Raw genomic sequence first — 26,154 nt, forward strand, 5'->3', positions numbered from 1 at the left:
AAAATGTAATTATATCTAGCTAAGAAAAATAGATTACATTAATTAATAAATAAGTTGAGTTATTAATGAATTGATATTGTTTTGAGGTATCATTATGCAACGTTACAAATACAATAAACATTGATGCAATGGAAATACCAATGGCTATTATTATTCTAATTTATAAATATTTCCTTTTTTGTTGCATGATTTTTAAGGAAAGAAACCGAGCTGAAATTAAGATCGATTGATTTTAATTATTTTCATATATGTATATTCCATGCTCAAGTATTAATAGAAACCCCTTAGGATTATTTATGTAAAGTATTTGGTCTTTTTCGCAAATTTTGATTTTTTGAAATATCTTTATAAGTCCAATCTTTATTTGATGAACAGCGAACTGAGCACTTAGAAATAATTAAATTATAATTATTAAATTTAAATAATAATATTAATTAATAATTAATATTTACTACAAAAAGGGACTCAACCTTCTCAAGTAAAAATTCTCAAATAAAAATTCTCAACTTAAAAATAAAAAACTATTATATATATACATATATATATATATATATATATATACAATATATATATATATATATATATATATATATTATTAATAGATTCTTCTGTTCTATACAATTTGACCTCTAAATGATCCCTAAAGGTCACCCATGACTTAAGCACTTTTCTGAACGTAAAATCTCCCGCTCTTTCCGAATCTGGGGTCAAAAATAGGGATTCCCATTTAAAAAATTTGAGTTGACCTTCAAATGACCTCTAAACTTGATCTCAAGGTCAAGTTCAAGATCACCATCAAGTCCCCTTTTTTTAACCCTACAACTTTTGTCTGGGGTGTTTTCCCCCTAGAACATAATTAAAGTTAGTTATTGATAGATTTTTCTATCTTATACGATTAGACTCCTAAATGATCCCTAAAGGTCATCTTAACCCATGACTTAAGTACCTTTCTGAACGTAAAATTTCCCGCTCTTTCCGAATCCGGGGTCAAAAATGAGGGTTTTTTTATTCAAAAAATTCAAATTGACCTTCAAATGACCTTTAAACTTGACCTCAGGGTCAAATTCTAGGTCACCATCAAGTCCCTCTTTTTTTAACCCTACAACTTTTGTCTGGGGTGTTTTCTTCCTAGAATTCGATTATTCTGAGTTATTTAGGGGTTTCGATCTTTTTTGAACACCCTGTATATCGAATATGATATTTTCATTTTAATATTTTCAATTTCCGGTTTCAGCCGAAAATGAGCGATTAAGAACGGAAGTGATTTTTTTTAAAAATGGAACATGATATTTTTTATTACAGATTCGGATTATATGCCAAAGAAATATGAAATTTTTGTATCAAACATTTTTTAGAAAAATGTCATGTATAACTTTCAAATGACTTTTATGGATTTTAAATACTTATTAATGTCTAATTAAATGTTTCTTATACAAAATAGAAATAAGATACTGAAAAAAGATTTCAGTTTTTGTACTATACAGGGTGTCCCATTTTAATCTCTTCAGGCAAATATCTCGAAAAATATGGATGATACGGAAAAATGTTTCAGACAAAAGTTGTAGGACTTGAAGGGGGACAGATGATGAAAATATGGACTTGACCTTGAGTGACCTATTGAAAGTCAGGTCAAGATCATCGATGTTTTCTTAAATGGAACCCCCTACTTTCTATTGCATATTCTTGTAGCCCTTGTCGAGACGTTTTCAAAACACTACCTATTGATGTCTCTTACGCAAGCCGTTCCCAAGATACGAAGCTTCAAAGTTGACATATTATCGGCATTCGTATTATCCAATGTACACCGCGGGGAGGTTGTTCAGTCAAATTTGTACATCAAGTGGCCCTAAAAAGGGCAGACTTTGTGTTTGTATGTGTGTATGTGTGTGTGGGTGTGTGTGCTTCTTTAGTAAAACTTTTCTCTAATTATTTTTTTTCTGGTTATTTTAATGTAAGGGAAAGGATAAGAAAATGGTAGAGAAAGAGAGATAAAAATTTTACTAAAAAAGCACACACACGCACGCACGCACGCACACACACACACACGCACGCACACGCGCGCACACACACACACACACACACACATACAAAGTCTACCCTTTTTATTGCCACTTGATATACAAATTCGACTGAACAACCTCCCCGAGGTGTACATCGGGTAATGCAAATGCCGGCGGTATGTCAATTTTAAAGCTTCATATCTTGGGAACGGCTTGCGTAAGAGACATCAATAGGTAGTGTTTTGAAAACGTCTCGATAAGGGCTACAAGAATATGCAATAAAAAATAGGGGGTTCCATTTAAAAAAAACATCGATGACATTGACCTGACCTTCAATAGGTCACTCAAGGTCAAGTCCATATTTTCATCATCTGTCCCCCTTCAAGTCCTACAACTTTTGTCTGAAACATTTTTCCGTATCTTCCATATTTTTCGAGATGTTTGCCTGGGGAGATTAAAATGGGACACTCTGTATATAGTATATATAGTACTATACATATATAGTTTTTATAATACAAATCATTTCAATGCTTTTATTGATGTGTTCTTGATGTGATCTTGATATGCTCTTCAATGCTCTCAATTGTTTCTTGGCATAAAAATTATATTAAGTAGGATAAAAAAATAACAGTTAAATTCGTTACAAAATTACTTTTTTCGTTACAAACAAAATTTATAACGCCGTTATCATTACAGTGATCGAAAAAAAAAATTATAACAATAACAGTGTTATACAAATAAATATTATTTCTCAATTTGTATTATAGTGCAGAAATTAATATTATTCAAATCACACACAAAATCAATATTAATTAACTATTAATAAAAATAGTAATTAAATAAGAATTCAAAAGTAGAGGAAAGGAATTTTTTGTAATATATATATACATATATAAAGACATTTCAATGAACAACTTAATCCAATTAATCTCAAATACACACCGCGATTTATTTTTTATATTAACATAACATAACATAACAAGAAATTAAATTAGTAAAATTGCATTTTATTGTATCTTGTTATGATAATCGTGTTTTCTTAATAACAAATACATTTTCACAGTTATACATTTATGATCATAACAAAAACTTTACAAAGAGATATGCACTTTAAGAAATATAAACAGTCGATTCTTTGCATATATATACACAGAGTGTTCCCGGATTAAATGGCCAAACTTGAAATATGAATTTAGGACCTCAAAACAAAGAAAAATTTCTTCTGGAAGTATACTCGCAAACGCTTCATTCAAGAGATATTGACTTTTAAAGTTGTAGAATTATAAGAATGTCAAAATTTTTCTTTGCTTTGAAAATCGAAGGTCATCGACAGGCTTATGTGTAAATACAACAGGCTTTGTATTGTAAACAAAGTTCCGTCCATTTGTACCAAATAATTGTTAATTAAATGTTTTCATGGAATAAACTGATACAATTATGCCTCATACGATTGAATATAACATTGTATTCGCATTGAATATGATATGATATTGTATGTACATGTGGCTGTCAAAAAAGTAATGCAGATTAATATGTATAGTGTATAATGTGACAACTGTGAAATATCGTACTCGTGTTGAATATAAAATAATCCTTCCTTTAGAAGCAGTACAAGTTTCGATTCGTTCGATTGCGTTTATGTGTCATTATAATATTTTTCATAAGTGTGTATTAATAAATCTCGTTACCGTGTGTGTGTGTGTGTTTTTTTTGTTACGAAATGGTTTATCTTCAACAGTTTCGTTTTTCCAAAAACATTTGTTGCTATCGAAAAATCTGAGCATGTGATAGAACATGATCCAAATGCTCTTTTTAACTTTTATTGCACATGTATATACATACAAGTTTATTACTAATTTTCGATCCTCAAAACAAAAAGAGAGACATTTCGACATTATTTATTCCTATAGTTTTATAACTTCAAAAGTCAATATCTCTTGAACGAAGCGTTTGCGAGCATACTTCCAGAAGAAATTTTTCTTTATTTTGAGGTCCTAAATTTATATTTAAGTTTGACCATTTAATCCGGGAACATCGCGTATATATAAATAGGACATATAACCGTGTTGTTTTATATTCGAAAAATATGACAGGAATTATATAACAATAATAATAATTATAATAATAATAGCATTTACTAAAATATTGCTAGATAATTTAAGACGTTATATGACCATAGATTTTTCCCACATTGACCAACTTCGTTGCTCGTATTAATATGCATCTAAAATTTGTGTCGACATAAAATTATAGTTTTTCCAATTTATTTACAAATTTTTTACTTACATTTATATTTATTTATATATACCACTTTCATATGAACTTTTTCTTTATCGCAATAATAAAATTTTCTCAATCGACTAGCATTGTCACACATTTATATTTATGATTAATAATCATTATATTGTTGCATATACAAAATAAATTCAACTTAGCATAAAACTGAATTCCATATATTCTATTACCAAAAAATTCCTATTATCATGTAGCAAAATACAAGTATATTATTCCATACTTGTAAATTTATTTTAAAAATTTGATAAAACAAGTTTGACGATATTTCAAATCGTTTCAAAAACCGTTTCTTCATATTTTGCTCACCTCTCATTGGCTTAGCAGAATAACATTCACAGATATAGTATATCAATTAACATATTTTAACAATTAAAATTCCATTGTATATATTTAAATGTAACAATTCTTTTACTAAAACAATTAATATATTATATGCAACAATTTAATATAGAAGAAGAACAGTAGCTGTTAAAAATTCCTCGTTATCATCTCCTTTTTATATCGATGCAAATGCAGCTCTACAGCTGATATATATTTTATATATACACACATACATACATACACATACACATGCAAAAGCTCAACGCAAGCTCTACAACGCTTCGACAGCGTTAAGGCTCATTCAGACAGGACGCGTCAAGCGTCAAGCAGCGAGCAGCAACCATTCAACAACCAATAAGCGAGGTAATATTAGCAATGGCGTAAAAAATATTGCCTCGCTTATTGGTTGCTGCTCGCTGCTTGACGCTTGACGCGTCCTGTCTGAATGAGCCTTTAGCTTCACCGCGAATAAAAGTCAAAAGAACCATTTGACACCATTCACTCCTTTCAAGTATCTTCACTGTATGTATGCTGTTTGCTGTTTCTCCATCACAATTGGAAAGGAAGGATGAAGCGGAAGTCGTGAGAGTGTCATCGGAGAAGAAACCGTCCGCAATTGGCAATATCAGAAGACGCATGTGCAGTCTTCCGAGGCCCTGGCCTACCTGGCCCGTTTCCGATTCAGTTTGACCAGCTTGCGCCGCTTTAAGATTAACTGGTACAGTGTGTCTAAGCCCTCGTGGAGTCCCTCGCCCGTGATAGCACACGCTGGTTGTACACGAATGCAAGAACTACCAGGCATTCCAGTTAGTTCCAATACTCCCAAATATTTTTCCAGTTCGCCGACTTCCTTCGCGCCTAAATCGTAAAAATCAGCTTATTAACAAAATGAAAATGAATCAAAATTACGCGTTCTATTATGTATTGTTGTTTACCTATTGGCTATATATTAAGCACTCTTCTTCCAAACTATCTATCTCTCTATAGATATTATATTTTATATATTTTATCCCAGTATAAACACAAAAAGTAACAGTAACATAACATCAATGTTATAATTTCCCACTCAACAATGTAACTGTTACGTACAAGGTATGTTATATTGCAGTTACATTGTTGAGTGGGAAATTATAACATTAATGTTATGTTACTTTTACTTTGTGTTACTGGGATGTCAAAAACTATATCTTTCAAGCCTCATAAATACTTAACCTCGAAAAATACTTAACGGAAAAAAATTTTTACTATAGTGTTTTGAAAAGCTCTTAAGATAAGTTACATAAATATGTAATTAAAAATAGTGGTTTCCATTTAAATATTTCAAAGTGAATTTTACGTAGCCTTAACAATGCTATTTATAGTCACACTAATATTACTACCTATTACCTACACTACATTTAAAGAAATACAACTTTTATTTGAAACATTTTTCTAAAAAGTCTTTGTTATCAAGATATTTAACTGTTGCAGGACTTTTCGGACATTCTGTATAACAAATCCTTACAAATCAGGAATTGCGTATATTTTATCAATAATTAACAAATAACTAATTTATTTTGATAAGCTCTAATGATTCAACGAAATGAGCTTAGTGTGTTATTTACGTACACCTTTAGAAAAATTTCTTATTCCACTGCCTTTTATGTGTATGTACATATGTATAATGTTATTAGTAATTATTGGTTATATACCAGGTAAATCTTGTTTGTTGGCGAGAATTAGAATCGGCACGCCCGCATTGTCCGGACTCCTCGCTGTCCTAGTAAGTTCCATTTTCGCCTCTTCGAGCCTCTCGGTATCGCAGGAATCAACGACGAAAATGATACCGTCCGTGCATCTCGTATACGATTTCCATAATGGCCGCAACTTTTCTTGACCACCCACGTCCCATACAAGGAAATTGACACCTATGTACAAAAATATATCTTAACAAATATAACGTAAGGCGTCCAAATAATTCTAAACAAAATATACATGTTAAATAAGCGATTTCAATTAATTCTGTGTATAGTTATATACATATAATTTTTTCCTATTCTTTAAGTTTTAAGTATATAATTAGTGTTAAGTATAATATTAAATCTAGTTAATAATTATAAATATATAACTATACATTATAGTTAAATATATTTAACTATAACTATACACTTAACTATGTTAAGTATAACTGCATACTTAATACTATACTTAATACTATAGTCATCTGTAATTATAAAACATAATTATACTTAACTGTACTTAACTATATTTATAGTTAAGTGTATGTATAGTTAAGTATATATAAACTGGCCCACCGAAAACGTAACAGACATATTTTTTGGCATTTACTACTTGTTCAAAAAACGCTCGGACAGGTCAACTTTGTTTTCAAGGAGGACATATTAATTGGCTATTTTCGTTCACCCAACTTCAACCCTAAAAAGGGGTTAATTTCACCCTAAAAATGTCACCCTAAAAACATGTCTATTTCATTTTCGGTGGGCCACTCTGTATACATAAACTACAGTTAAATTATGTACTTACAACTATACATTTAACTATACTTAATATTAGTTATATATTTAACTATATTTAGTTATACAGGGTGATTTATTTTAATCTTAACAGGCAAATATCTCGAAAAATACAAAAAAATGTTTCATACAAAAGTTATAGGATTTGACCTCAAGGTCAAAGTCAAGATCACCATCAGATGTCCCCCTCGAAATCCTACAACTTTTGTATGAAACATTTTTTTTGTATCTCCCATATTTTTCGAGATATTTGCCTGTTAAGATTAAAATGAATCACCCGTATATTTAACTATACTTATAACTATATTATAGTTAAGTGTATAATTATATATTTTTATAATTATATGTTTTTTTTTATTTTTTATATATCGCTAGTAAATTAATCAACAGGGTAGTTAAATTAATCGACCACACTAGCCAATGAATTTGTCTAAGTTATGACTTTATCGACCATATGGTTGTGGTCTTTATAAAGTATAACTTGAAATTATTAATTACAAATTTTTTTCTTAAGTGAGAAAAACATTGGTCCGAAAGTCGCTGAATCGGGAACCGAGTCTTTCGCTTTCCGAATCATGGATTCTACCCGTATAGATGATTTTCCAACTGTTTAGTATACGCCGGCGGATATATAAGGCGTTATTTACAAATAACTATATAAAAGCAAAAAGAGAGAAGTATTGTTTCGGGGGGTCTGAATAGCTAAAGTCATAACTTAGACAAATTCATTGGCTAGTGTGGTCGATTAATTTAACTACCCTGTTTATAATTATACTTAACTATAGTATTAAGTGTACGATTATACTTAACTACTTAATATTATAGTTAAGTGTATAATGATACTTTGTAACTATTTAACAACTACTTAACCATATTTAACATTATAGTTAACATATATTTATAGTTAAGTGTATGTACTTATAAAGTACTACTACAGTTAAATTATGTACTTTATAACTACACATTTAATTATATTTAACATTATAATTATGCCTTTAATTATACTTAACTATATTAACTATTATTAGTTAAGTGTATAATTAAATTTTTATAATTATACTTAACTATAATATTAAGTGTATTTAACGATTATACTTAACTACTTAACATTAGTATTAAGTGTATAGTGATACTTTATAACTATACTTAACTATATTTAACACTAGTTATATACTTAAAGAATAGGAAAAAGCAAAAAAATGTGGAAAAAAGTAGGAAAACTTATTTTGCACAAATTTGTAGATAATTTATAAGAAAAAATGAACATCGCAAAAAAAACGTACCTTTAGCTTTTCCAATGCCGCCGCGAATTCTCTCGCAGTTAAAACCAATGGTCGGTACAGTATTGAGATATTGATCGAATTTGAGTCTGTACAGGGCGGTTGTCTTTCCAGCACTGTCGAGACCGAGCATTGCCACATGGAACGGAGTTCCCGTGGGAAGTGCCTCAAGAAGACCGCCACTCGTGCCACTCCTACCCATCCCAGCGCCCATCCCTCTTTCTCTCTTCTCTCTTATTTTGTTCTTAGTATTTTCACGTTTCTTTCTCTCTCTCTTTCTCTCGCTCTTCCTTTCTTCTATTTCGTCCTGATTCTATCTAACATTCCCGCATTCCGTGAGCGAAATTCCTTTCTTCTCTCCAAATTCAACCTTCGATGCCGATAAAAGGATTCGTAAAGTTGTCTACTACCGCGTCTGAAAAAAAATAAGCATATCCCATACTTGTTAATGCTCCTGAACCGGTTTCGTGCGAGCGATACATAGATGCGACCTAAAATCTTTTCTAATAAGTAGAATCCGATTTGTGTATTGGGGTCAATATTACTTTCGATATTGAACGAATCACAGTTTAAACTCCCCACCGAGTCACTTTACCATCACTGACCAGCTTAAGAAGTTTTATAAAACTCGTGCTCCATTCGAAATAAATATATAATAAATATAGAAATATATATACCACCTGGAGATGGAGATAATAGATAATTTGTTTATTAAAGCATACAGTTAATAAACTTTTGATTATACCGGGGTGATTCATTTTAATCTTAACAGGCAAATATCTCGAAAAATATGGGAGATACAAAAAAATGTTTCATACAAAAATTGTAGGATTTTGAGGGGGACATCTGATGATGACCTTGACTTTAACCTTGAGGTCAAATTTGAAGGTCATTTGAAGGTTAACTTTAAAATCTTAAATAGAAACCCCTATTTTTTATTTGATATTCTTGTAGCTGACATCGAGAGCTTTCCAAAACACTATAATTAAATGTTTTTTTGTTAAGTACTTTTCGAGTTATGAGACTTGAAGTTTACAGTATTTTAACATAAAATATAAAATATTTTGTGAAACATTCACTTTTCGGTAATCTTATTGTAATACTTTTATGCACAGAATAATAAGACCAATCAATTGGTGTAAAGAAAACACAGTTGTTTTTAAAAAAAGTATGCAATTTGCAACATATTTTTTTTAAAGCAACTATGTGTTTTCTTTACACCAATTGATTGGTCTTATTATTCTGTGCATAAAAGTATTACAGTAAGATTACCGAAAAGTGAATGTTTCACAAGATATTTTGCCGGCGGTACTGTAACTTTCAAGTCTTGTAACTTTCAAGTCTTGTAACTCGAAAAGTACTTAACGAAAAAACATTTAATTATAATATTTTGGAAAGCTCTCGATGTCAGCTACAAGAATATCAAATAAAAAATGGGAGTTTCCATTTAAGATTTTAAAGTTGACCTTTAAATGACCTTCAAATTTGACCTCAAGGTCGAAGTCAAGGTCACCATCAGATGTCCCCCTCAAAATCCTACAACTTTGGTATAGAAACATTTTTTTGTATCCCGTATTTTTCGAGATATTTGCCTGTTAAGATTAAAATGAATCACTCGGTATATAACAATTTTTTTACATTGTGAAGTTGATGTAATTCGTATCTGTTGAAAAGACCGAACATTTCCTATATGCTCATAATGCTTTAGTTCTTGGTGCTTAAAGTTTCTTGGTGCTTTATTGACGTCATACTAAATTATATTGCTTCAGAAGCGAGAAATTATTTCTTGCGCAATATATCAAAATGAATAAGTTTTTTCTGAATGTTATATATCATTTATGCTTAACAGATTAGTCAAATAATATCGAAAACTCCCTTTTTGTTATCAGGCATTCATAAATACATGTATAATCTATGTATTTACGCGTGTGTCACATTTTTAGCGAAAACAAACACCTCATGAAGAATCACCAAGATTTACAAATATTTTTAATTCACAAATCAAAAAGAGAGTACTCGGCAAAAATTTATTAATCCATATTATCGAACACGAGTGGCTCGCATTTAAAAAAAATTTAATTGATGTATTTCGCAAGAAAAAAACACAATTTCTCGTTTTCGACATCATCAATATATGGCTAAAGTGAGGATAGCAACCTTAAAAAACTAATTGTAAAAAAGGAGAGTTAATATAGCTAATAGCAATATTGTATGCATGATATATCTACATTAAATAATTTATAGCAATATATTAAATAATCAAATAAGTAATCGAAATAAAACTGACACTTGTAATATAATGTTTATTAAATATTTTTTGTCTATTTACTAATTAAATAAACAATATAAAATAATAAACGATAGATAAAATACAATATATAAAATAATAAACAATATAAAATAATTTAATAAAACATAGAAAATATGTGATGATTTGGTTTTCGCAAGAATTATGATTGACTGAGAAAATGATCTTTTTTCATTTGAGAATATTTCCTGCCTAAAATGAACGCTTGATTTAGGTGTAGGATACGCAACCTATCGGCAAATATAATCATATACATATGCACACGCACACACCCACACATGTAAGTATAGTCAAAATAAACAAATCTGCCATTTAAATAAAATTTATTATTATTTTTATATTTATTTTTATTATTTTACATTGCCTAAATTGAAGCAAATTCCTAAACAATGTATATCACTGTCTGACAGAAAATGGACTGGATAATCATAAAAAAAAATCAATCTGGTTTCTTTCAAAACGAGAATTTCAACGAATAAAATTGGAGGAGGGAGGAAGAGGGCATTCCATTTGCCTACAATCACAGTCGCCTACAGTTTCGTTGACCTACATCGTTTTGCCAATAACTTTGATTGCCTACAAGAATTACACATGTAATAATGTCGCTATGAGGTATATTCTACTAGACGGTAGAAGGTAAACATATATGATAGATATGAAGTACATAAAGTATTATTGGATCGCTATGAGATATATAGTAGAAGGTAGATATAAGATATATAAGGTATTGCTGGATCGCTATAAAGATATATGTAATAATTTGTTTACAATCATCTACGGTTTCGTTGACCTACATCGTTTTGCCAATAGTTTCGATTGCCTATAAGTATTACACATGTAATAATGTTGCTATTGCTGGATCGCTATGAGATGTTTTGTAGAAGGTAGAAAGTACATCCCAGTAAACACAAAGTAACAGTAACATAACATCAATGTTATAATTTCCCACTCAACAATGTAACTGTTACATACAAGGCATGTTATATTGCAGTTACATTGTTGAGTGGGAAATTATAACATTAATGTTATGTTACTTTTACTTTGTGTTTACTGGGATGGCAGGTATATGAGATATATGAGATATATTGCTGGATCGCTATGAAGATAACGTACATAACTTGCTTACAATTGTCTACAGTTTCATTGGCCTACATTTTGCCAATAGCTTCGATTGCTTATAAGCATTACACGTGTAATAATAGTTGCTTTCCTTTTACACTCAAGTGATACTGAGTCACTCAGTTATGTGAGTATTTTATACTCAGATATGACGTCATTGGTCCAGTGAATAAAAGGAACGCGCAAGTGAGCCCGCCACAATAATACAGGTTCATAACCTTACTTTTAATGTGTCTATTAAACTCACTAAACCACACGGTCTCGATCGTGTGCAGAAACTCAGTTGAATCTCACTTTCTCAGCTTCAAAAGGAACGTGCATCAGTGTTGCCAATTTGGCGATTTTGTAGCTATATCTGGAGATTTTGAATACCAGATTGAGATTCTTTTACCTACTTAGAGACAAGTCTCAACCCTAGCGATTTTTTATGAAGGTTTAGAGAATTCTGGAGATTTCTAAAAACTCTTGGGGTCGATTATGTAACTTTTCTCTAGAGCGGAAACGTGAAAAGTGAACAATTTCACTATGGAAACCAATGCGTGATTGGCGGAATCAGAGCAAAATTTTTCACTTTTCACGTTTTCGCTCTAAAGAAAAGTTACACGATCAACCCCCTTGACACGAAGTCTAATTTTACTGGAGGGGGAAGGTTCACATTTTGTCTAATAAATTAGAAATTATTGCCGCCACTACGCGGCGCTAGTGACAAGGGATATCCCCCCACCAATGTAGAATTCAAACGTTGTGAAATAGTGAGCAAATGTACTAAAATATTTATAATTTTATTGGTCAACATCTAGTAAATTTGTTCACTTTTATAATTTTCATCCAAGAATATGATATACAATCGACCCCCTGAGTATGTAACATCTGGAGATTTATAGCGATTTTTGATGGCTGATCTGGAGATATATATTATCCGGCAATTGGCAACCCTGACGTGCATTCAACTGAGTTATGACGTCACAAGTGAGAATTATCTGAGTTTTGATGTAAATGGAAAGCAACTAATGTTGCTATTGCTGGATCGCTATGAGATGTATTGTAGAAGATAGGAAATATATGGTAGGTATGAAATATATGAGGTATTGCTGGATTGCTATGAGGATTAGAATAGCAACAGCAATTATACGCACCTTGCATTGCTATAGATGTTCTCCCTTCTGTTTTCTTTGTATATAATCTCATCCCAAGGAACGTAAATCAAGAAACTTCTATTATCAACCCTAAACAATACACAGGATATTATAAAAATTATAATACTTATATATAAAATACTTCAAAAAAACGAGTATGTGTTTATGATTACACAGGCCTGCGAATTTAGAGTGTTAAAAGTTGTTTGAGATTTATAGATTATTTCCTACGTAATTTTGTGCGCTGAACACGAATCTAGTTGCAGAAATTGCCTATCACATCAGGTTTTTAAGATAAAATGGTCAAAAAATGACGATTTTGGTTATGTTATGTTCATGAAAATATTATAGACAGCAAATTATTTCTAATATATAAACCGATGACTTCATATAGTACTATCCTTCTTTAAAATAAATTTTTATTTGTCAACGTGCGATTTTTTTTCACTGAGATATACCAGCGTTAAGCCGGCGTCGCGATGTACGTTTTTCTATATGATTCTTAGAGCATATAGATATGTCTATATGCTCTAAGATATGATTATAGCTTGTATGCTAACTTGTATACTGTACGTTGCTTGGTTTGCTGTATGGAGCGTTGTATAAAAACGTCACACATTTAAAACGTCACATTTTTATTCAAATATTAATATTCTGACAAACGTCAAAATTGACATCAACAGTGAAGATGCATTGAATGAAACATTTCCGAAACGCTGATTGGTGCATGCAAAGAAACAAACACGAAATGATGCACCGTAGCAAACATAACAATCATACAAACTAGCCTTCCGCATTCAATGCATCAAAGTGTCTAACATGCACAAATGCAAGCACAGCAGCGTACAAACTAGCATACAGTTAATAGGTTTGTTCTTTTTAGCTGCACTGATAAACTAGTGCAATAAGTTAGAGTGAAACAAAATATATTTGTTTCACTTTAACTTATTGCACCAGTGTGCACTAGTGCACCAGTGCAGCTAAAAAGAACAAACCTAATCACATAGAAAAACCTTAGAGCATATAGACATGGAGGGAGAATAGTATATACTTTCCGGTAAACAAAAGTGGTCCCAAGATTGTGCGAGAGAGAAAGATATAATAATTCCTGTTCGTCCTCTATACGCGTGCGCTAAACTGGCAGACATAAATGATAGCTCCAAATTTCTTTCAAAATAGATAACAACTGCATAGCAATAACAGTTGCTTGGAAACAACGCTTGCGCACAGAAGATGAATAGGAACTTATACCTTTCTCTCTCGCACAGATATTGTGGACACTTTCAGACCAGTATTCTCCCTCCATATCTATATGCTCTAAGAGAAAAACGTACATCATGTGACGCCGGCTTTAGAAGTTATAAAAACTTTTGAAAGCATAGAAATATAGTTCTAACATGCTGAAAGAACTGGGCACTAGCACAGGTAAACTGAATTCAGAGTTTTGAGGATTGCTGATTTTAAATCTGAAGTTAGATTTACAAAATTATAACTGGCAGTTTAAATACGGCGAATCCTCAAAGGACCCCGCACTAAACCACGTGAAAATGGGCCCCGGCGAAAATGGCTGAATTTGAAATATGTTGTACCTTTTAGGTCACTGAACAAATGTTTCCTCGGGCAAAATGTCAAAAAATGGATAAAAAGCACCCTAAAGGAGTCTAAAATCACACTGCAACCTCCACGTGGTAGACTCCGGTAACTATAATATAGGCTAATCGCAGGTGTAATAAAAACACTCAATATCATTGTTTCTGTTTAACAGTACTTGTTTTTTCTTAACTAAGGGTCAGGCTACTGGAATAGGTTTCACTATCAGCCATTTGTTTATTGCTTATTTTAAAACAAATAATGCGTTAAAAAAACGCTATCCATTATGATTTTTCCCACTTTAAATCAGCAATCAGTTCTTGCAAACAATAACATTTTCAAAGTGTTTAAACAATACTGTCATAAACAAATTATTCTTTAACTATTTTGTTCACTAAAAATTCATATTGTTTCCTTATAATGATAACCGCATTGATCCGAAAGTGATATCTTTACTGGTCTGACCTTTCGAAGGGTTGAAACGACGAAACTGTCCATTTTTTGACATTTTGCCTGAGGAAACATTTGTTCAGTGACCCAAAAGGTACAACATATTTCAAATTCAGCCATTTTCGCCGGGCCCATTTTCACGTGGTTTAGTGCGGGGTCCTTTAAATTTTATAAAATTTTGGAAAAAATTATATGTAAGGTCGCGTCATATTGATTCAATCATTTCGAATTCTAAAAATCTTACTCCAAAATTATGTAGGAAACCACTTATAAATCTCAAACAACTTTTAACACCCTAAATTCGCAGGCCTATGTTATTAAACCGACAAAAAAATATCGCATTAAAGAATATTTATAATATATTTTAATATATTGTTTAATGAACATATATATGTAGATCGGTAAAATGTATTTTATTATCTATACTAGAATATTACAAATGTCATGTTACACGCGCGCTAATTTATTTCTTTATACTGTGGAAATAAATCGAAATAAAAAATAATAAAAAATAAAATAAAATTTCGAGATTACAAAAATAAACTATTACTAATTACTATTATTGTTATTATTATATTTTAAGTTATTCTTTTGTGAAAATTCCAGGAAACAACAAAAAATCATATATACATTATTATTATAATATTTTAAGTTATTCTGTTGTAAATTCCAAGATACAAAAAATTATATATACATTTTTTTCCTATACATCGCGCGCGCGCTTGCACGCACGCACGCACACACATACACACACACACACACCTGTTATATAGATATATGTTTAATAACAATAGTTATTATATTATTTTTTAAAACTTGTTTTTAAATATTAATTTACTTTTTAATACTAACATAATTTTGTAATTATATAATGAAATCGCGCTTCTATTTTGTGTATTCTATATGTTATCTTATTTCTTTGCAAGACATTAATTTGTTATGACTGATAATAATAATAAAACTATAAAATAGCATAAATATAATACAAATAAAAATATAATGAAAAATAATATAAATAAAAATCTAATAAAAAAATTAAAATATAAATTATCTGCGTTTAAATTTCATGCATATTACAAACTAACAAAATTGTTATATAAAATTTATAATAAGCAATTGATGGAAAGAGGAGTGATGGACGCAGTATACGTTTTAAATCATGTAGCGGATAAGGAGTTAGGAAAAAAGAAAGGAAAATTATTTGTTTGTTTCGCAGATTTAAAGGCAGCCTTCGACAGAGTGGATAGAGTAATTCTGAAGAAGAGGATGCAGACAATAGGGGTAAGCAAGAAGCTAAGAGAGAGAATAATAGAGACATACAAGGAAACGAAGAATGTGGTAAAGATAGGAGAAGGGTACACGGAAGAGTTTTGGACAAGGAAAGGAGTAAGGCAAGGATGTCCAATGAACCCGACTCTGTTCAACATCTACATTGCGGATCTGGAGGAGGAAATGAGAAAAGGACAGACAGGAGGAGTGATGGTAGGAAGAAGAAAGACATGGACACTTACATACGCGGATGACGTAGTACTGATGGCAGAAAGGGAAGAAGAATTGAAGGATATGCTGAAAAGATTTAAAAAGTTTTTAGACAGAAGAAGGCTAACGCTAAGCTCGGAAAAAACAAAGGTTTTCGAGAAAGGAAGAGGAAGGGCAAAGAAAAGGGAATGGAAGTGGGAAGAAGAGAAATTGGAAGAAGTCAAAGAAATAAGGTATTTAGGGTTCATAGTACAGAAGAACGGAGGAGCGGAAAAACACATAATAGAAAGGAAAAAGAAAGCAATGATAGCAATGAAAAAAACGTGGAGCATAGGAGAGAGGATATTCAAAGAAGATTACATAAGAAGAATGAAGATGTTTGAGGCGTTGGTGGAAAGCGTGGGACTGTTTGGAGCGGAAATATGGGGATGGAGAAAGGAGGAGAGACTAGATGGAATCAAGAGGAAATACATGAAGTGGATCCTGGGGCTAGAGAGATCAACACCAAACTATATACTGATAGAAGAAGGCAAGGTAACGGAAATGAAAGTAAAGGCAATAAAGAGAGCAGTAAAATTTGAAGAGGAAGCAAGAAAATCTAAGAAGATACTGGTGGAAGAATGTCTGGAGGAGAAGGAGAGAGATTGGGGAGCAGGAAAGGAAGGAAAATGGGCAAAAATAAGGAAGAGGATGATGGAAGAGGAAGGATACGGAAAGGAAGAAAGAGAGAGGTGCAGAGAAGAGGGAGAAGACATCGTACAGGGAGTAATAAGAAGTATAACGGAGAAAGAAGAAAGAGAAAGAAGGAAAAGGATAGAAGAGTCCAGATATAATAAAGAATATAAGAGGATAATTAAAGATGAAAAACCAGAATATCTAACAAGGAGGATGAAAATGAGGGACAGAAGGATGGTAGCAAGATTCAGATGCGGCAACGAAGTAAGAGAAAGAGAATACTGGAAAGAGGAGGAAAAGATGTGCAGAGTATGTAAAATGGAGAAGGAGAGTTTATGGCATGTAATCAAAGAATGCGAAGAAACAAGACAAGAAGACGAAATAGAAGTGGTGTTAGGAGGAGAAGGACAGGGTCTGAGAGCATTCAGAGAGATAGGAGAAAAGAGGAGAAAAAAGGAGGAAGAGTCGGAGGAGAAAGAAGGGTAGAGCAGGGTAATATATAGTATAGGATAGGGAAGGGGAAAAGCGCAATATAAGAAATAGGGAGGAAGGTATTTTAGTACAAAATTACAAAATTAGGAAACACTAAATGGGGAATGTAAATAGAAAAAGAGAAATGTAAAGTAAAAAGTAATAAGTGTTCAGTTTATTTTGTTAATTTTGATTAATTAGTTTATTTAGCTTAGTTTATGGTACTATAATTTAGTTTAGTTTATTTTATATTTTATAGTTTATAATCGATGTTGTTTATATGGATATGGAGGTGTATTGGAATTGGAAGGTGAATTATGTTGTAACAATGTTTATAAATGTTTGTAACCGGAAGTTCGTCGTAAGCCGAAAGGCAAGGACTATGAGAAATAAATAATAACAATAATAAATAAAATAAATAATAAGCAATTGATGTGTTTCTCATTTGTATGATATAAATATTAATAAAAATAGTTTCCTTATTTCTATTAAATCAAATAATTTAATATCAATATTATAGCAAAAATTTCGAGATTACAATGTATAAAGCGTTTAATTAATCAAGGTAAAGATTTCTTTGTCTTTATTGGTCAAATATGAATGCATTTTCACACACACCACAGATGTCTATACTAAACCTAGTTCGCTAACTCTGTCAAAAAAGCTGAGGCCAGCCGGATTTCCGATTTCAGCCATGAAACCTTACAATAAAATGGCAGCGATAAATCTGTGTTAGTACATATATGATATCTTACAACAAAATGAGAGTCTGTGCGTTTGTGTTAGTGCATATGTGATATTCGGCGATACCCGTGCGTGACAATCCGACATTTATAATTTTGAAAATTATAAAATTCTGGAAAGATGCCGAGTAGTTGTTGCATTCCGAAATGCAAAAATAATACAAAGAATGGATTTCATTTATTTAGGTAAGTATAGAATACATTTATTTGTAATAAATATTAATTTATTTGTGCATATTTTTTTATTTTTAATTACATGACATTCTCTGACGCTGAAATTGAGCGTCAAACGTTAACATGAAAAAAAACATCTTAACATTAATATTTATCTCGAATTTTGTCATAAAAAAATTAACATAAGGGACACGAGAAGACAGAAATATTTTATCACATGAATTTGTACGCGTATCGATATATATGTGCGTATATTCAACATCCATACTTTATCTCTAGCTAGATATTTGTACATCATGAGAGTATTGAATAATCAAAAAATAAATAAATAAATTTTGTTAATACCAATACAATTATTATTAGTAGTAATTATTAGTAGTAATTATTAATAATAATAAGAATTTCTTAAAGAGAAGAATTTTTAAAGAATAATTTTATTCAACTTTATGACAGCATTAATATTTCTCAAGTACCTATAACTAAATTTTTTGTTTTTTTGTTTTGCCTTCAGTTTACAGTAATTAATAGTCATAAATATAAATAGTCGTAAATAGTCATAAAAAATATATTAATATATAAATATTTATATATTTATGCACGTTGAACACATCTTGATAGGTTTGAAAATTCCTGTCCCTGTGTGCATGATGTGAAAAAGATAAGATAATAGTATACACGTAGTGGCATCAGCGACTGATAAATTTTTGATCATAAAAGTTGTAACAGCTATTATACATACAGGGTGATTCAGAACAACCTGATGTCCTTGAAATATGATATTCTTGAGCGAATTCTGAGACTATTTTTTCTTTTACAAAATTTTATCCAAAGTTTAGTTTTTGAGTTATAATTGAAAATAGTTGGCGAATTACGAATCCGATACAACGGGTAGACAGGGACGGCGCAACGCGTCACGAGACTAATGCCTTCTCGCGCGCGCTTCTCTAAATAGTCAATATTATTGCACAATATTTGATACTGACCTTTTGAAGTTTATTGAATTATTATTTGTCAGTTATGCAAAACTCACGTTTGAATATATTTGTTCTCAAGCGTTATGTTATAACCTTCCTAGACGATAAATAATATTGTATAATATTATACAGAAATAATAAATTATACTGCAATAATAATTCAATAAATTTCAAAAGATCAGTATCAAATATTGTACAATAATATTGACAATTAGAGAAGGGAGAAGGCATTAGTCTCGTGACGCGTTACGCCGTCCCTGTCTGCCCGTTGTATCGGACTGTATATTATTATATATAACATATATATGTATAACTTGCTATTATACATATATAAACAACTATATTAAATGCTTTCCAGCAACGTACACAGACGACACTGTGTAACATATAAAGAGCTTTCCAAGAAAATACAGGTACCATATGTTACACAATTGGCTATCGAATAGGAAATTTTTAAAGTTCCCAAAATTTTTCTATTTAAGAACCAATCATGTGACATATTGTGTTTATGTGTGTTTCTTGTTGGAAAACTCATATATAATCCAGTGCTTTTCAATTACGTCACAAGTCGAACAAGTTAAAATGCTATGGGCCGGTCTCACCATCTCCGATTAACTCAATCGGCCGATTAAACTATATCTTTGTCTCTTTTTAAGTAGCTTGTCTCTTTTAAACGTAGCTGAAAAGAGACAAAGATATAGTTTAATCGGCCGATTGAGTTAATCGGAGATGGTGAGACCGGCCCTATGTTCGACTATATTGTCATTTTGTGTCAGTCTATGAATATCAACATTTGTACATTTAATATCAATTTTTTTACGGGGATATTCCGATAGGAGGTAAACTTTTAAAAAATCTAAAAGAAATTTTAAAAAATTTTAAAAATTTTTAAATTTTTAAAATTTAAATTTTGAAAAAACTATGTAAAGTGACTGTTCTGCATTCTGGCAATAAAAAATCTAAACAGCATTCCAGCTACAAGTCAACACTCACAATATATAACTGTGTTTTCCGATGGTGAAAAGCACTCACTGTTTCTTATATTTGTGGTCAGTTTGACTAATTGGTGATCATTACGCATCCAATGAGAACATTTTAGCTTTTTATCGTGCCTAATAAATAATTAAGTAAGAAAAATTTTTTTTCTTTTTAACAATATTTTCAATATAATTTCTTTTAATGTATATTATATGTTCAACCTAAGAATGATCTTGAATGTGATATATGTTATGCTGTTAGGGCACATTACATTTCGTAATTATAAAAGAAATTGTATTAAAAATATTTGTTAAAAAATAAAATTTTTAAATATATTCTAAATATCCTCAGATATATGTGGAATATGTTTAGAATATGATTAATTAATTTTGAAGAAAATCTGTCATTTATGTATAACTTGTGAGTCTTAGATTATTTCTATTATATTTTTTGTATATTCTATTTTTTAATAACTTATACTTATAGTGGTTCTTAACCGGTGTTCCGCGGAACATTAGTATTGTTACAATTAAGTATTCCGCGAAATTATGAAAGCGCGACGCGTACCTATACCTATAAAAATCTTATAAGCTTGCTTTTAATTTTCTCATTTGTTTATAAAATAAGAACATAAATTATATAATAATTAAAATACTTTTGAGTCGCTAGTCGAAGAAAAAATATATAAGGTAAGAAAATTTGTCGACCAAACTAGCAAAAAATGTATTTATTTAAAAATCACGACGTTTCGACCATATGGTTGTGGTCCTTTTCAAGTGACATTAAACTGGAAGAATATAACAATAATTAACGATTGAAATTATTAAAAAAGTAAAAAGGTAAAGAGGAATAGAATACATACCTTCGTGTAGAATATAAAACTCACAAATCAATAATCATAAATGTCCATTATTAAAAGACTTAATTTGTCAAAATTGAAAGAGAGAAAACTGTCATATTGTTTCAACATATTCGTCAATACTAAGTGAAATAGACAATAAACCGGAGTTAAACGACCTTTATTATTTTGTCGTACATATTGTTCAAATTGTCTGTGTCCTTTCTTTTGAAATCATGGATCAACTGTAAAAAAAGGATGTGTATTTCCAACCAACAATTAACCTTTTTACTTCGCTGCAGAAGATATGATCTATTACTTCCACATATCAAGAATTTAAAAATCAACCTCTTTTTTCATAGTAACAGCGCTATTAGTAAGTTTGATAATATCATGAAAAACAATCAACTTAGATTATTAAATTTAGAGATTAAAGATCTAAACTTTAATTTAAACTATTTGCGTACAATGATTAGAAATATCGAACAAAGACTTTTCAATTGCCTACCACACGATTTGGTCGTTAGATTTTTTGAATTAAATAAACAAAAAATTTTATCGTTTAATTATAGAATAAAAAACAACGCAATCAAGAAATTTAATAATATAAAATCTAGACACAACATTGGTTTGAATCCGTTTAAAAACTTAGATAAATCAAAATGGCTGGTAAATATCAGTAGTAAAGAAATTCCTGACACAGTTTCTGACTTTTTAGCTTAGATGAAAAATTTGCATTACCTTTGCACCAAACTGACAAAAATGACCGTATCGATTACATTCTTGATGTTGTCAAGAATGTCGAAGTGAACTGTCATAATATTCCTACGGATTCCATTGAAACAACTAGAAGTTCAGTTGCAAATTTACTGCAAAAATTCCTTTGTGAGCACAAACACATCGACTATCTAGATAGATATGTTCTCAAGGCTTTTTCTCTATGCAAAAAATTTATATATGATAATGAAGATATTCTTGTCACCAGAGCGGATAAAGGTCAGACTACTATAGTCATGGATAAGAAAGACTATTTACAAAAAATTGATTTGTTATTAAACGACCTTTCGACGTATAAAAAATTAAAAAAAGATCCGATCAAACAGTTAATCAACAAAATTAATTCGTTAGTCAAGTCTTGGCACAATAATGACTTGATAGAAGAGACCACTTACATATATCTAAGATGTACTAATGGGAATTTACCACGTTGTTACGGATTGCCGAAGATTCATAAGACTGGTTATCCCCTACGTGTTATTGTATCGTCACTTGGCAGTCCGTTATACAATGTCTCTAACTATATTCATAATATATTACATAGCTCCATTAAAAAACCTAATTCCCATATCAAAGATGGATGGTCGTTTGTTGAAAATATTAAACAGTTTTTTATTAATGATGATGTAATGATCTCTTTGGACGTCACTTCACTATTTACAAATATTCCTAAAGAGTTAGTTATGAATGCTATTAAAAAACGTTGGAGTGATATCGTTAACAACACAAAATTTAACCTCCCACAATTTTTACATGCAGTCGAAATCATCTTAAATTCTACTAGTTTTTGTTTTAATGGACAGTGTTATGAACAAATCTTCGGCAGTCCGATGGGTTCCCCCCTATCACCTATTTTAGCTGATATGGTGATGGATGATTTAGAGACACATTGTATAAGTTCGTTGAGTTTTACTGTTCCTGTTTATTATAGATAGATATGTAGACGACATTTTCGCCATAATGCCTGTTACGAAATTGAATGAGATGTTAACGACTTTTAATAGTTATCACCAACGTTTGAATTTCACTCACAAAGTTGAAGTCAATTCTTCTATTAATTTTTTAAACACTACTGTCATCCGTAATGGCAGCAGACTCATGACTAATTGGTATAGGAAGCCTACATGGTCCGGGAGATATATAAACTTTTTTTCTAAGCATCCTATTAAATATAAAATTAACACTATTTATAGTCTTGTCGATCATGCTATACTTTTATCCGCTGACCATTTTCATCATGAGAACATTGACATTGTACGTGATATTTTACTTAATAACGGTTTCCCAAAACACATTATCAAACGACACGTTAATAAAAGAATTAATAAATTAAAAGGTCGTAATAAAGACAATCATGACAATTGTGATGTGAATAACGTACGTTGTGACAAGATTCCTTATATCTCGCTACCATATATTAAAGAAGTGAGTGAAAATATCGGTCGGTTATTAAGCAATAGAGGCCTTAATGTCGTTTACAAAATACCTAAAAAGTTAGATGCACTCATAAAAAGAGGCAAAGATAGTTTACCTAAGGACGTTAGAACCAATGTTGTTTACAAATTAGATTGCAAAGATTGTACTGCTTCTTATATCGGCCAAACGAAAAGGCATTTATGTACTCGTATAAAAGGACATAGTAATAACATAAAATGGCACGCGACGAGTCATTCTGTCATTAGCAAACATAGATTAGAATCTGGACACGAATTCGATTGGACAACACCTAACATATTACATAATGAAAAACATGTGAGAAAGAGAGAAATTGCTGAAATGTTTTTTATTAAAAAATTCAATAACACTATCAATTTACAAAAGGACACAGACAATTTGAACAATATCTACGACAAAATAATAAAGGTCGTTTAACTCCGGTTTATCGTCTATTTCACTTAGTATTGACGAATATGTTGAAACAATATGACAGTTTTCTCTCTTTCAATTTTGACAAATTAAGTCTTTTAATAATGGACATTTATGATTATTGATTTGTGAGTTTTATATTCTACACGAAAGTATCCAGATAGCAAGTTGCCGATCAATTTACTTGAAATTGTTTTGATTAAGTTGTTTTCAATATTGAGGAAAGCGGGTTCCGATTTTATCTATTAAATTGTCGATTGTTATTGCTATCGACAATTGTGAGCAACTTGAGAGCAACAATTGCTTTCTTAATAAAAAGTTATTGGAAATCACAGAGCAACATGACGAAAACAATTTCCACCTAAAATTTTAACAACTAGTGTAGGCAACTATTGTTCGTATAATGCCTTTATGTTAACCTAAACGAAATTCTATTATCTCGATGATAGCAACATAATGACAACTGAATGAAAACTTGTGTCAAGCAACGATTTTCTTTCTTATCCCAAGGTACGCTTGGCTATCTGGATATGTATTCTATTCCTCTTTACCTTTTTACTTTTTTAATGATTTCAATCGTTAATTATTGTTATATTCTTCCAGTTTAATATCACTTGAAAAGGACCACAACCATATGGTCGAAACGTCGTGATTTTTAAATAAATACATAAGAACATAAATATTTATATATAAATATTTATATATTAATATTTATACATATATATATATATATACATTAATAAACATTACACGTTTTAAATATTCTGAAATACTCTACAATTTATTATCGTCACACTTAAGATTGATATATACAGGGTGTTCCGTAAGTCGAGGTAAATCGCTCGGGAGATGAATGGGGATTCAAAAACAAGAAAGAAAGTTGATATAAACATAGGTCCGAAAATACGTTGTTTTCAAGTTATCGTCATTTTTGTTAAAATTTGAAATTGCTTTGCTTTCGAATTTTTTTGTCAAAATTGAAACATGAGATGATTTTTATGAGTTTCAAAACTACCGAACACCCTGTATATGTATATCGTATTAATAAATATTTCATGTTAATGCATAATATTGAAATCTTTTTTTTTTATATCAATATTGTATTAGAAATGAAAGATTATGTACAGTACAAATCATGGATAATTGAAATCCGTATTTCTTAATGATTTTGATGTTTCGCAAATTTTTTTTATAATCAAAAGTTTTCCGTGACTTCAAAAAGGTTAAGAATCACTAACTTATACAGGATGTCCAATTTTAATCTATCACCTCTCATAACTTTGTAGGAAGCGATCGTAGAGAAAAATATTTCATACAAAAGTTTTTTTACTTCGAGGGGAACATAAAATGGTGTTATTGGTTTGACCTTGGATAATCGTTTAAAGGTCACATAAAGGTTTCCTTCAATTTCTTAAATGGAACCTACTATTTTTCATTGCATATTCTTATTGTAGCTTATTTCGAGTGTTTTTCCAAAACATTATAATAAAGTATTTTTCTCTTAAGTACTTTCTGAGTTATAAGGCTTGAAGTTAAGAATTTTTTGATATAAAATGTAAAATATCTTATAAAATATTCAGAGTTTTCGATAATCTTACCTTAATACTTTTATACACGGAATAATGAAACCAATCAGTTGGTGTAAAGAAAACACATACTTGCTTTTAAGAAAAAGTACGCAGCTGCATGTTGCAAATTACATACTATTTTTTAAAACAATTATTTGTTTTTTTACGCCAATTGACTGGTCTCATTATTCCGTGCATAAAAGTATTAAGGTAAGATTACCGAAAACTGAATGTTTTACAAGATATTTTGTAATTTATTTCAAAATACTGTAAACTGAAGCATTATAATTCGAAAAGCATTGAATAAAAAAATACTTTATTATAGTGTTTTGAAAAGCTCTCGAGATGAACTACAAGAATATGTATTGAAAAATAGGAGTTACCATTTAAGAAATTGAAGGTAACCTTTATGTGATCTTCAAATGACTATCCAAGATCAAACCAATGACACCATCTTATGTCCCCCTCGAAATCAAAAAACTTTTGTATGAAACATTTATCTCTACGATTGCTCCCTGCAAAGTTACGAGGGGTGATCCACACAAATATCTTTCGAATAATGTTTTTGAATAAAAATTTGAAAGTTTAAAAACTAATCA

The 26,154-nt window shown here is 30.7% G+C and overlaps 1 protein-coding gene across 2 annotated transcripts in view; it reads right to left on the reverse strand.

Annotated features, from left to right (window-relative positions):
- Positions 1–3,654: 3,654 nt before the first annotated feature.
- The window catches only part of Arl4 (ADP ribosylation factor-like 4), a 29,627-nt gene continuing 7,127 nt past the window's right edge, over positions 3,655–26,154 (reverse strand). The window contains exons 2-5 of one of the 2 annotated variants that reach the window (XM_083053785.1): positions 12,973–13,062; positions 8,413–8,824; positions 6,308–6,523; positions 3,655–5,474 (exon numbers count right to left, since the gene is read on the reverse strand). In XM_083053785.1, coding sequence (XP_082909911.1) covers positions 5,278–5,474; positions 6,308–6,523; positions 8,413–8,623 — 624 coding nt within the window. In that variant the 5' untranslated portion in view covers positions 8,624–8,824; positions 12,973–13,062 and the 3' untranslated portion in view covers positions 3,655–5,277. The remainder of the gene's footprint in view (positions 5,475–6,307; positions 6,524–8,412; positions 8,825–12,972; positions 13,063–26,154) is intronic. The other variant, XM_083053786.1, reaches the window with a different exon arrangement.

Source organism: Prenolepis imparis, unplaced genomic scaffold (assembly GCF_030444845.1).
Source record: "Prenolepis imparis isolate NDT839.2.m4 unplaced genomic scaffold, iyPreImpa1.0 SCAF_14, whole genome shotgun sequence".
NCBI classification, from domain to species: Eukaryota; Metazoa; Arthropoda; class Insecta; order Hymenoptera; family Formicidae; genus Prenolepis; species Prenolepis imparis.